Source organism: Dendrobates tinctorius, unplaced genomic scaffold, assembly GCF_039654945.1.
Source record: "Dendrobates tinctorius isolate UK_male_01 unplaced genomic scaffold, ASM3965494v1 ptg000192l, whole genome shotgun sequence".
In the NCBI taxonomy this organism is placed as follows: domain Eukaryota; kingdom Metazoa; phylum Chordata; class Amphibia; order Anura; family Dendrobatidae; genus Dendrobates; species Dendrobates tinctorius.
Genome location: NW_027361859.1, coordinates 14,962,094 through 14,974,162, shown reverse-complemented (window position 1 = coordinate 14,974,162; position 12,069 = coordinate 14,962,094). Strand labels below are relative to the sequence as shown.

The following is a 12,069-nucleotide window of genomic DNA, read 5'->3' as shown; positions in this document are numbered from 1 at the left end:
TAAGATTCTGCAGGTGAATAACTGGCTACGTCGATGGTGCCGTCAGCAACGATTTGGATTTCTGGATCACGGAGTGAACTACTTATACGATGGACTACTTGCTAGAGATGGGGTGCACCTTACGAAGACTGGAAAACATGTATTTGGAAGTCGCCTTGCTACACTTGTAAGGAGAGCTTTAAACTAGAACAACATGGGAAGGGAAGCAAAAGACCAGAAAAAGCCATACACCTGACAAATGCTATTGAGAACTCTGCTATTAGAAGTGGAAAGGAAGAACAAAGACGAAAGAATCTAATTAATAAAAATATTGGAGAAAGAGAAACCAATCACAAACTAAAATGTTTCTATACTAATGCACAAAGCATGGGCAACAAACAAGGAGAATTGGAACTACTAACACAGGAAAAGAAATATGATGTCATTGGAATCACTGAAACTTGGTGGGACAATACACATGATTGGAATACAAGACTAGAAGGATACAACTTATTTGCAAGAAACAGACTTGATAAACGAGGAGGGGGTGTCGCATTGTATGTTAGAAACGCGTATATCTGCACAGAGATTGAAGCTTCAGAGACTGGGAGTTCTGTGGAAACTGTTTGGGTAAGAATACAAGGACAGAACAATGGAAAGGACACCATTGTAGGCATTTACTACAGGCCGCCTGTGCAAGCTGAAGCTATGGATGAACTCTTTATGCATCAAATGGCCAAGTTCTCCAAAAAATATGACATAGTTGTCATGGGAGATTTCAACTATCCAGACATTTGTTGGGAATCTCTCTCAGGCAAAACTAACAGGTCAAGGAAATTCTTATCCTCTCTTGCTGACAACTTTATCTTCCAAAAGGTAAGGGAGAAAACAAGGGGAACTGCTACCTTGGATCTAATCCTTATAAACAGGGAGGAAATGGTTGAGGAGGTAAAAGTGGCTGGGACCCTAGGAGGTAGCGACCATGCTATTTTAGAATTTTGGATAAGTAGAGGCGGAAGACCTGTGAAGACTCAGACATCAAGGTTAGATTTCAGAAAGGCAGATTTTAAGGGATTCAGAAAGAGAATTGGAGGGATCCAATGGCTGGATATCCTTAAAGACAAAAATGTCCAGGAAGGATGGGAAATCTTGAAAAATGAAATTCTCAAAGCACAGTTGTTAACAATTCCGAAAAGAGGGAAGAATAGGAAGCAGTTAAGGAAACCAGGATGGATGAACACAGAACTTAAGCACATGCTAAAAAGGAAGAAAAAAATGTTTATAAAATGGACAGAGGGAGGCATATCTAAAGAAGAATATAATGCTGTCTGCAGAACCTGCAGGGCACAAATCAGATTATCTAAAGCTGAAAATGAATTGAGGCTTGCAAGAGATGTCAAAAGCAATAATAAAGGATTTTGGGGATATGTCAAAAGTAAAAGAAAAGTCAAAGATGCTATAGGATTTTTACAGGATGAAAATGATGAAATGGTAAGACAGGATGTTGAGAAGGCTGAACTTTTAAATTCCTATTTTGCATCTGTTTTCTCTCAGAAAGGAAATGTAACATCAACTGTTATTCACTGTCCTATTAAGGGAATAGAAGAATCCAGGATATCTATAAACAGAAAGATAGTGAGGAAACACTTAGCTAGCCTAAATGAATTCAAGTCTCCAGGTCCAGATGAATTACACCCCAGAGTACTGAAGGAGATAGCAGAAGAAATTTTTGAACCCCTCTCTATAATCTTTGAAAATTCTTGGAGAACAGGAGAAGTGCCAGAAGACTGGAGAAGAGCAAATGTTGTTCCTATCTTCAAAAAGGGGAAGAAGGTGGACCCAGGTAACTATAGGCCGGTGAGTCTGACTTCTATACCAGGAAAGATCTTTGAACAAATTATTAAACAACATGTATGTCAATACCTGGATAAGAATGAAGTGATTAAACAGAGTCAGCATGGGTTTGTAACTAATAAGTCATGTCAGACTAACTTAATTTCCTTCTATGACGGTATCACTGATTGGGTGGATCAAGGAAATGCTGTAGATATAGTATATCTTGACTTCAGCAAAGCATTTGACAAAGTCTCTCATACAATCCTTATTGAAAAAATGATTAAGTATGGAATGGACAAGGCAACTGTTAGGTGGATTCATAACTGGCTTAGTGATCGGACCCAAAGAGTGGTCGTAAATGGCTGCACATCCAGTTGGAAGAATGTCTCAAGTGGGGTACCACAGGGCTCTGTCCTGGGCCCTGTATTGTTCAACATCTTTATCAACGATTTAGATGAAGGAATTGAGGGTAAACTGATTAAATTTGCTGATGACACAAAGCTAGGAGGGATAGCTAATACTAGAGAAGAGAGAGAGAGGATTAAAAAAGATTTAAATAAACTGGAGAAGTGGGCAGCAACTAACAGAATGGTTTTTAACAGGGAGAAATGCAAAGTACTACATCTGGGCAATAAAAATGGAAAAAACATATATAGAATGGGAGGAATAGGGCTAAGTGACAGCACATGTGAAAAAGACTTGGGTATACTAATAGATCACAGACTGAATATGAGTCAACAGTGTGATGCAGCAGCAAAAAAGGCAAATGCAATTCTAGGATGTATTAACAGAAGCATACAGTCTAGATCACGTGAAGTCATTATTTCCCTCTACTCCTCTTTGGTCAGACCTCATCTGGAATATTGTGTCCAGTTTTGGGCACCACATTTTAAAAAAGACATCAACAAACTGGAGCAAGTTCAGAAAAGAGCGACCAGAATGGTGACCGGTCTGCAAACCCTGTCTTATGAGGAAAGGTTGCAGGATTTGGGAATGTTTAGTTTGCAAAAGAGAAGACTGAGAGGAGACTTAATAGCTGTCTACAAATATCTAAAGGGCTGTCACATTGTAGAAGGATCAACTTTATTCTCATTTGCACAAGGAAAGACTAGAAGCAATGGGATGAAACTGAATGGGAGGAGACACAGATTAGATATTAGAAAAAACTTTTTGACAGTTAGAGTGATCAATGAGTGGAACAGGCTGCCACGAGAAGTGGTGAGTTCTCCTTCAATGGAAGTCTTCAAACAGAGGCTGGACAGACATCTGACTGGGATGATTTAGCGAATCCTGCTTTGAGCAGGGGGTTGGACCAGATGGCCCAGGAGGTCCCTTCCAACTCTACGATTCTATGATTCTATGATTTCAAGGAATGTCACAATGTAGAGGGATCATCCTTTCTAATTTACACATGGAAACCCGAGGAGTAACGGAATATAACTGAAACAATGATTCTAAGTATAAAACATATAATCCTGGTGGATAAAACAAGACTGAGCACAAGACCTTCACAGCCGTCTACACATCATAGGGGAGATCTCATGACACCTTCTCTCCATCTACCTGATGATCCTGAGGAACATTGGGATCTTCTTGTTTACAGTCCTGTGGAAGAAGTGGATGCGGACATCTGTCTGGTGTTGTCGTCTTAGTGGATAGAACTGGAGGAAACACATACAGGGACTGAATTAATTCTTTACATACAGATTATATTCTGTGTGCATTTAGTCCTATCTTTTACCTGGTGATGTGAGGGGCTGGGGAACCTCCATCATGACGTCCTTGTACAGATCTTTATGTCCTTCTAAATACTCCCACTCCTCCATGGAGAAATAGACGGCGACATCCTGACACCTTATGGGAACCTGACACATACAATGATACCGTCATCCCCAGATCCCTTCATAGCGTTGCTGTATAATGTCCCAGCATTCCCAGCAGTGTCACCTCTCCAGTCAGCAGCTCAATCATCTTGTAGGTGACTTCTAGGATCTTCTGGTCATTGATTTCCTCATGTATCAGGGGGTGAGGTGGAGGCCCAGTGATTGGGCTCAGGGGTCTTTCCCATACCTCAGACACAGGGTCCTGACAGCGCTCACTAGAGGTCTTCTTCACTACTGTGTAATCCTGGTTATGGAGAGACACATTATTAAATCTCACTACAGACATCTCCAGAGTCCTCACCTCTCCAGTTCTGTCCACCTGTTATTCCCATAGATAAGAATGATGTAATGTGACGTCATCAGAATCTCTCACCTCTCCAGTAAGCCGGAAGAGGATCTCTAGGGTGAGGTGTAATATCCTCTCCGCCATCTTGTCTCTGTCCATATCCATCTTTGATGGGTAAATTGGGAAGATTATCTTATATAGAAGATCTTCACTGAGGGGATCCGATATTGTAGAGACCTAATTAAGAAGATGAACCGATGTAACATCATAAAAATCCGGTGTAATAATTCAATTATTCGAGATAATAAGGGAAACATATGAGGAGATTTATTATTTTACAGTATTTAGTTTCTTCTTTACATCTACTGATAAAACCTATATATTTAGGCCACAGACAACAAGCAGTTTCTCCCTCGGAGTCGGCAGCTGAATACGTTCCTCATAGACTCATCTTCCATAACGCTAATTCTCGTCTCATTTGCCGACACTGGAATCGGCATTAGCAATACTGCAGGAGATATTCATTACACGGGACAGAAGAAATAACTACTTCATGATGAGGACGACATCTTCATCTTCTACTACGGCTCTAGAAACATATTTGGCCAGAGTCCTTCACTGACTCCATCCCCACCGGCCGTCTATATGAATGTCTCCCGTCTTCCCCGCACTGTAATCTTCTATCACGTTAGATCTCAGGTCTGAGTCACACACAGAAGTTTGAGGCTTTTAGAAAAGCTTTTTTGGTTGCAGAAACACAGAAATTATCTGATCCCAAAGTCTCCATGTACAGGGTTTTATGGGGTTTATTTCTGGCCTTAGGCTTTTCTATATTACAGGAAAAACACCATAAAAAAAAACAGATAGTAAAATGTAAAAAGGGAATAATATAACATTTAACATTTGTTTTTAATTTTTTTTAAACTTTTTTGGGGACAAGAACATACAGTAGATGTACACCGCAGGGACGGCACAGGTGCGGCTACAACAACAACCCTGACAGTTTAACCACTCGCTGCTGTCAAAAGCAAACATTGCATCTAAGAAGGTGTGACAGAGTTCGGCTGAATGCCCTCCGCCCCCAAGTACTCAATAGTATGGTGCGGCCTAGTTTCTACGATACTTACATGCTTAATGGAGTTTGGGCATGCAATGTTCGAAGGCCTATTAGGCCGGGCCAGAGGCAGTGTCCAATAAGTTACCTTTTATTGCCCCCATACACATTAGACTAAAGATACATGAGAGCACTGATTTTGGGGGGTTTGGGAGACTATATAATGTATTTTGGGGCCTCCCGACAGAAGATGTCAGGGCAGAGAAGGATCCGACATCCTGAATTTCTGAGGACAATCCGTTTGATCCTCCTGTAGATAATCCTCCGCTAGAGGAGTCTGGAGGCGACTCTCTCATACAGACCACAGGAAAGCTGGAATATTTGTGTGTATGGGGGAGTCGGGAGAGATAGCCGTCTGCCAAATGACCAGTCAGCCAACACTTATCTCATGTGTATGGGGCCGTTAGTATTACACTGACAGGCAGTGATGATACACGGCACTACAGTAGTACAGTGCATCACCGGAGCCATCACAGGCTTGTATGTTGTATGATCGCACTGATCAGAGGGGTTTAAAAAAGGTTAAAAAAAAAGTTTGAAGTGAAAAAAAATCACAGTTTCAGCAACAAGAAATATCTGTCACTATAGGGAAGACAGACTCACTGCACAATTTTCATCCATAACAACTTTATTATATTATTCTATACACAGTGGAGTAGATAGAAATCACAGGTCCGACAGCAATAGCTGTAATTGGGCCCCGCAACTTAAAGGATATAGTGATGTATATTTGTCGGAGTCATATCTCCCGAATCAGAAGGCATTTTGCATTTGTCAATTTAAGTCTGCAACTAGATAGAACAAAACTCTGTATTTATCACTTACTAATCCCTATGTGACTCATGACCAGGAAATTTTCCCCCTAGTGACCCAGGTAACTCAAAATGAGGTCTCCCACACACTATGATGGACCCCACACAATATGACGGTCCAAACAGCACCTCACACAATATTATGGCCACCACAGTTTGCTACACAATTTAAGGACCCCACTCAGTATGGAGGGGATTGCGGTACTGTGGGAACATTATACTGTGTATGGGGGATGATGGTACTTTGGTAGCATTGTACTGTGTGTAGGGGGATAGCGGTACTATGGGGACAGTATACTTTGTGAAGGAAACACGGATATTACTTATCGGTAATGGTTTTTTTCGTAACCCATGACGGCACCACGAGAGAGGGGATTCACCCTTCAAGGACAGGAAACCTTCTAGATAAAAAGAGCGGCTCTTCTCTCCACATCAATTGGTTTACAGAGCACGAGAGGAAACTCCCAGGTTAGTGTACACACATAAATCATAAACTCGCAATCCTATTCATTCTTAACTACCAACACTCAAAAGGAATGCATGAACCAAAACGAAGATCCACTGAACCAAAAAGAGTGATTAGAAAGGGAGGGAATATAAGGGTGCCATCATGGGTCACGAAAAAACACATTACCGGTAAGTAATATCCGTGTTGTTCAATCCAGCCTATAGTGTTTAAATAAGGTGGATGGAGAGGACCAAGTGGCCACCTTACAAATCTGGTCGAGGAAGACATCTGCTTTCTCCACTGAGGATGCCGCCAAGGCTCTTGTAGAATGAGCTTTCAGACCTTCATGAATGGCCCTACCTGCACTAACATAAGCTAGCTTGATAGCCTCTCTAACCCATCTCGCTTTGGTTCCTTTAGCCAGGGGTCCCCAACCGCCGGTCCGCGGCCCAGCACCGGGCCGCTGCAGTGCCCTTGCCGGTCCGCGGACACAAGGGGAGCCAGGGGCGGTCAGTGGCGTAGCGGGGGCTGGGGCGGCGCGCAGCAATTCTTAGACTGCCCTCACGTGTAGCGGCGGCCAGGGAGCGATCCAAGCAGCTCCGCTGCCTGCAAGAGGGAATAGCAGGAGCGGAGCTGCAAGGACCCGTCCAGCTTCCTGCCCGCCGCCCGCGCTTCCTGTCTCTGACTGACACAGAGAGGAGCGCGGCCGCTGCTGTGTCAGAGCGAGGAAGCGCGGGCGATGCTGCGGACAGGTGAGAGGAGAGAGGTGGTGTGTGTGTGTAGATATGATGTGTGTGTATGTATGTCTGTCTGTGTGTATACATGTATGTCTGTGTGTGTGTGTGTGTGTGTGTGTGTGTGTGCTTGTCTGTGTTTGTGTAGGTGGAGCCTGGCCCTGGAGGAGATGGGGACATGAGGAGAAGACCGTGATGGGGAGAGAAGGCCATGAGGGGGTAATGGGAGAAGGCCATGATGGGGGTGATGGAGAGACGTCAGTGATGGGGTGAAGGCAATGATGGGGAGAAGGGAGTGATGGAGTGAAGGCAATGATGGAGAGACAGCAGTGATGGGGTGAAGGCAATGATGGAGAGACAGCAGTGATGGGGTGAAGGCAATGATGGAGAGACAGCAGTGATGGGGTGAAGGCAATGATGGAGAGACGGCAGTGATGGGGTGAAGGCAATGATGGGGAGAAGGGAGTGATGGGGTGAAGGCAATGATGGGGAGAAGGGAGTGATGGAGTGAAGGCAATGATGGAGAGACAGCAGTGATGGGGTGAAGGCAATGATGGAGAGACGGCAGTGATGGGGTGAAGGCAATGATGGAGAGACGGCAGTGATGGGGTGAAGGCAATGATGGGGAGAAGGGAATGATAGGGTGAAGGCAATGATGGGGAGAAGGGGGTGATGGAGCACTCATTCAAAACCTATGGTGAGTTGAGTCACATTATAAATGTTATTTAATTATAAGTATGCACTGCTACACTACAACCTAGCCCCGCCCCTTATGACCAAAGCCCCGCCCCTGCCACACCTCCATCCCCGCCCTGCCGGGCCATGGAAGAATGGTCTTGCTTGAAACCGGTCCCTGGTGCAAAAAAGGTTGGGGACCACTGCTTTAGACACTTTAAGGCCCTTACAAGCCCGCTGAAAGGATACAAACAGGGCCCTCTGTCGCCTCAAGGGTTCTGTCATCTCTAGCTATCGCAGTAAGCACCTCCTAACGTCTATGGAGTGCAGCTTTTCCTCCTTTTGGTTGCTGGGATTAGAACAAAAAGATGGCAATACTATTTCCTGAGCCCTGTGGAATTTTGCAACCACCTTAGGGAGGTAAGCTGGGTCTAACCTTAAAACCACCCTGTCTTCCATGACCTGAGTGTGAGGATGTCTGCTGACAAAGCCTGTATGTCACTTATTCTACGGGCTGATGTAAGTGCCACCAGCAGGGATGTCTTTAAAGAAATTACTTTCTCTGAGATGGAGAGCAACGACTTAAATGGGCTCTCCATTAACTCTGTTAATACTAAATTCAGATCTCATGGAGGGGTTCTACAGGACGGAACTGACCTGGCTCTACCACAGGCCATATTAAATTGGGAAAACCCATCTATTATCTGCTAGGTCATAATTGTAAAGAGCCCCTAGGGCCAAGACCTGCATGTTAAGGGTACTATCAGAAAGGCCAAGCTCTAATCCCTTCTGGAGGAACTCCAGTATAGATGTTAACGGGACTTCTTACAGTTCCGCCCCCGATAAGGATTGGAACTTTCTCCAGGTCCTCCCATAGACCCCACATGTCCACAATCTTAATGAACACTGTATCCTTCAGGGACCATTCTCCCTGACTTAGCTGAGCATGGCTTAGGAAGTCTGCCTTGACATTCTCTGACCCTCTGAAATGCAGGGCCGATAATGAGAGATGTTTTTCGGCCATAAAAATAACCACTCTGCAACTGACATTAACAACTGGGAACGAGTGCCCCCCTGGTTATTTATATAGACCACCATGGTCTGGTTGTCGGAGAGTATTCTCACATGGTGGTACTTCAGAAAAGGTAACAGTCCTTTAAATGCTCTCTCCACCATGAGGAGCTCCCAGTTGTTCGACGAGAGTAACCTCTCCTTCTGCGACCAGACCTCTTGTAGCCAGTGGACATCTAGGTGGGCTCCCCACCCCCAGGGATTGGCATCCATCGTGACTACAGTACTCTGGATATCTCATTCACCCAGGGAACTCCCCTCGGTGTTGAATTGATCCCGAGCCACCACAGGAGGGAATGGATTACTGTCTCTGGGAGGATTAGCTTGCCTTCCAATCGCCCCCCACAAGACTACCTCATTCTCCAAGACACACCACTGAAGGCTTCGCGTGTGGTACTGGGCCAATAAGACTGTTGGTATACAAGCGGATAGAGACCCACAAGGACATTGCTCTTCTGAGAGACAATCTTGGACTTGCTGCAACTGACGAGATAAGGCTTTTGATGTTTCTTTCCTTTTCTTTTGAGAGGCGACATTCCTGTCTTACGGAGTCTATTACTAGACCCAGAAAGACTTGTAATGTTACTGTAACGTCCGTCTGCGGTTCTGGGCTGCAGCCAGGCAACACCCCGAGAAACACTGATACCCTTTACCCCTATACAGGGATCTGGATTTACAACAGAGCCCAGGAGGTACTGTCTGAATAGGAGCAGCGGCCAGAGCAGGACGGTCGTCAAAGTGAAGTACAAAAACGGCAGGCAATAGCAGAGTCAATTTCAGGCCAAGGTCAGAGTCAAAAACCAGGAGGGCAGCAGAGGTACAGAATCGTTAGGAAGTAGCAGAGTCAGAATATCCAGGCCAAGGTCACAAACCAGGAGAGTAGCAGAAGTACAGAATCGTCAGGCAAAAGAGGGGTCAGAAATCCAGGCTGAGGTCAGAGTCAAACAGAAATCAATCACTAAGTAACACACAGGGGAACCAAGAATATATCCGGCGGCTTGCAAGACCAGTCCCAAGGTATTTGAGGGATCAGGTCATCCCTCACAGGTTCCTGGACTGGTGATGTCATTAGGGCCGCCCCCAGGACCAGGCCAGATGGAGTTGCAGTAACCCCCTGATGACTGACAGAGGGGCGGAGCCTGCGCCCACCAGATACCTGCGCAGGAGCCACTTCTCTGTCACCACCATAACTCACGGGCGGACCACGGCGCCTCCCAGTGGCCGAGGCAGGAACAGCCGTCCCCGAGTCTGACAGTGAAGTGGCGGTCTGGCGCCTCCTAGTGGCCGTGACCGGAACAGCAGGCCTCGAATCCAACGGTGACGTGACAGACCGGCACCTCCTAGTGGCTAAAGCTGGGACCATAGGCCCTGAGTCTGACGGCGATGTAATAGAACCACGGCGCCTCCCAGTGGCCGAGGCAGGAACAGCCGTCCCCGAGTCTGACGGCGAAGTGGCGGCCCGGCGCCTCCTAGTGGCTGCGACCGGAACAGCAGGCCCCAAATCTGACGGAGACGTGACAGTTACTGGTTCTAGCCTGAATTTTTTCAAGTTCAGGCACCACCCCAGCAACTCTAAAGCCTCTCTGACCATTTTGACATGTTCCTGGCACTGGAGAAAGGAATCCCCCACAATCAGAAAATCATCTAGATTTGGTATGACCAATATGTTCTTCGCCCAGAGATGAGCTGTCACTTCCGAAATTAGTTTCGTAAATATCAGGGGGGGGCTATTGTCAGTTCAAAGAGAAGAGCCCTGCACTGGAAGTGTCTAATTTGTGACTCAATCTGTACTGCAACTCTGAGGAATCTGCGCTGTTGTTTGTGAATAAGTATATGGTAAAAGGCATTCTTGAGGTCCAGGACTGCTATGTAACACCCTGGAAACAGGACCTTCACTGCTGTCCTCACCAACTCCATCTTGAATGATGGGACTACTAAGAACTTGTTTAATGCCTTTAAATTTATAATGATCCACAGAGAAGCATCTGTTTTTTATCAGAAATAAGGAGGAGTAGAACCCCTTCTTTCTTTCCCCTAGGGGAATTTCTTCCAGTACATTCTTCTCTCTGAGAGATAGGACCTCTTTTTCTAGCACTAGTTGTTTGTGCAAAGATGGTTGCTCCAGAGTCTCCAAATATCTCTCGCTGGGTGGAGTGTGGAATTTTAATTTCAGGCCTGATCCTGTGATGTGAAGGATCCAGGCACTGGAAGAAATTTTCTCCCAGGCCAGGAGGAAGAGAGACAGCCTTCCCCCCACCTCGGAAACCGAGTCATTGGGAGGGCTTTTTGGTCTCCCGGAAGGGCTTTCCGAAGAAGAAACTTCTCCCTACTTTAGGCCATCTCTCTGGTCTGTCCTGGTCCCTAAGTGGTTTCTTGCGGGAATGGCGACCCTTTTGAAAGGACCGCCGAAAGGATGGAAAGGGTGCTCTAGGGAAACTTTTCTTCTTATCCCCAACTTTCTTGAGAATCTCGTCAAGGGCTGGACCAAACAGAAATTTTCCTTCACAGGGAAGAGAACAAAGTTTAATCTTTGCCTGCATGTCTCCTGGCCAACATTTTAGCCAGACCACTCTGCAACCTGCATTGGACAGCGCGGTCGATCTAGCTTCTAATCACGCCGAGTCGTCTCCTAGGAATGCTGCTGCTCCCTTGAAGGTTGGGATTGACGCCAGGATGGTCTCCCTCGGTGTTTGCTGCTTTAACTTTTCCTCCAAACTGTCCAGTCAGACCTTCAGGGACCTTGCCATGCATGTAGCTGCGATGGACGGTCTCAGGGCCCATGCTGAGGACTCAGAGGCCACCTTAAGGAAGCTGTCAGTCTTCCTGTCCAATGGCTCTTTTAACGACCCCAAGTCCTCAAATGGGAGGGAAAATCTCCTAGAAATCTTGGACACTGCCACATCCAACTTTGGGGCTTTATCACAGGAAGAGGATGCTTCCTCTTCAAAGGGGTATTTCCTTTAAGAGAGGCCAAACCTTGTCCCTTTCTGTCCGGTCTTTCCCACTCCGCTTTAATGAGATTCTGTACATGCTCATTCACTGGGATGGATGTCAACGGGACCAGGGATTCCCAGCCAGTCTCCCATGCGGGTACTTGCCCAGACCCTGGCCAGGCGAGGCTGCTGGGGCACTTGCTTCCTTCTCTCATGAGGACGTGACAGGCATCTTTTTTCTGGCTGCTGGAGCAACTCCTGTTGCTCCTGCCGAAGTCATGGCTGTAGTTGCTCAGGC

At 46.0% G+C, this 12,069-nt stretch overlaps 1 protein-coding gene across 2 annotated transcripts in view; it reads right to left on the bottom strand.

The window, feature by feature from the left end:
- The window catches only part of LOC141055916 (uncharacterized), a 43,398-nt gene that overhangs the window by 9,335 nt on the left and 21,994 nt on the right, over positions 1–12,069 (bottom strand). For both annotated transcript variants that reach the window (XM_073552629.1, XM_073552630.1), the window contains exons 2-5: positions 4,072–4,221; positions 3,763–3,942; positions 3,557–3,680; positions 3,379–3,476 (exon numbers count right to left, since the gene is read on the bottom strand). In XM_073552629.1, the coding sequence (XP_073408730.1) occupies positions 3,379–3,476; positions 3,557–3,680; positions 3,763–3,942; positions 4,072–4,221 (552 nt within the window). The remainder of the gene's footprint in view (positions 1–3,378; positions 3,477–3,556; positions 3,681–3,762; positions 3,943–4,071; positions 4,222–12,069) is intronic.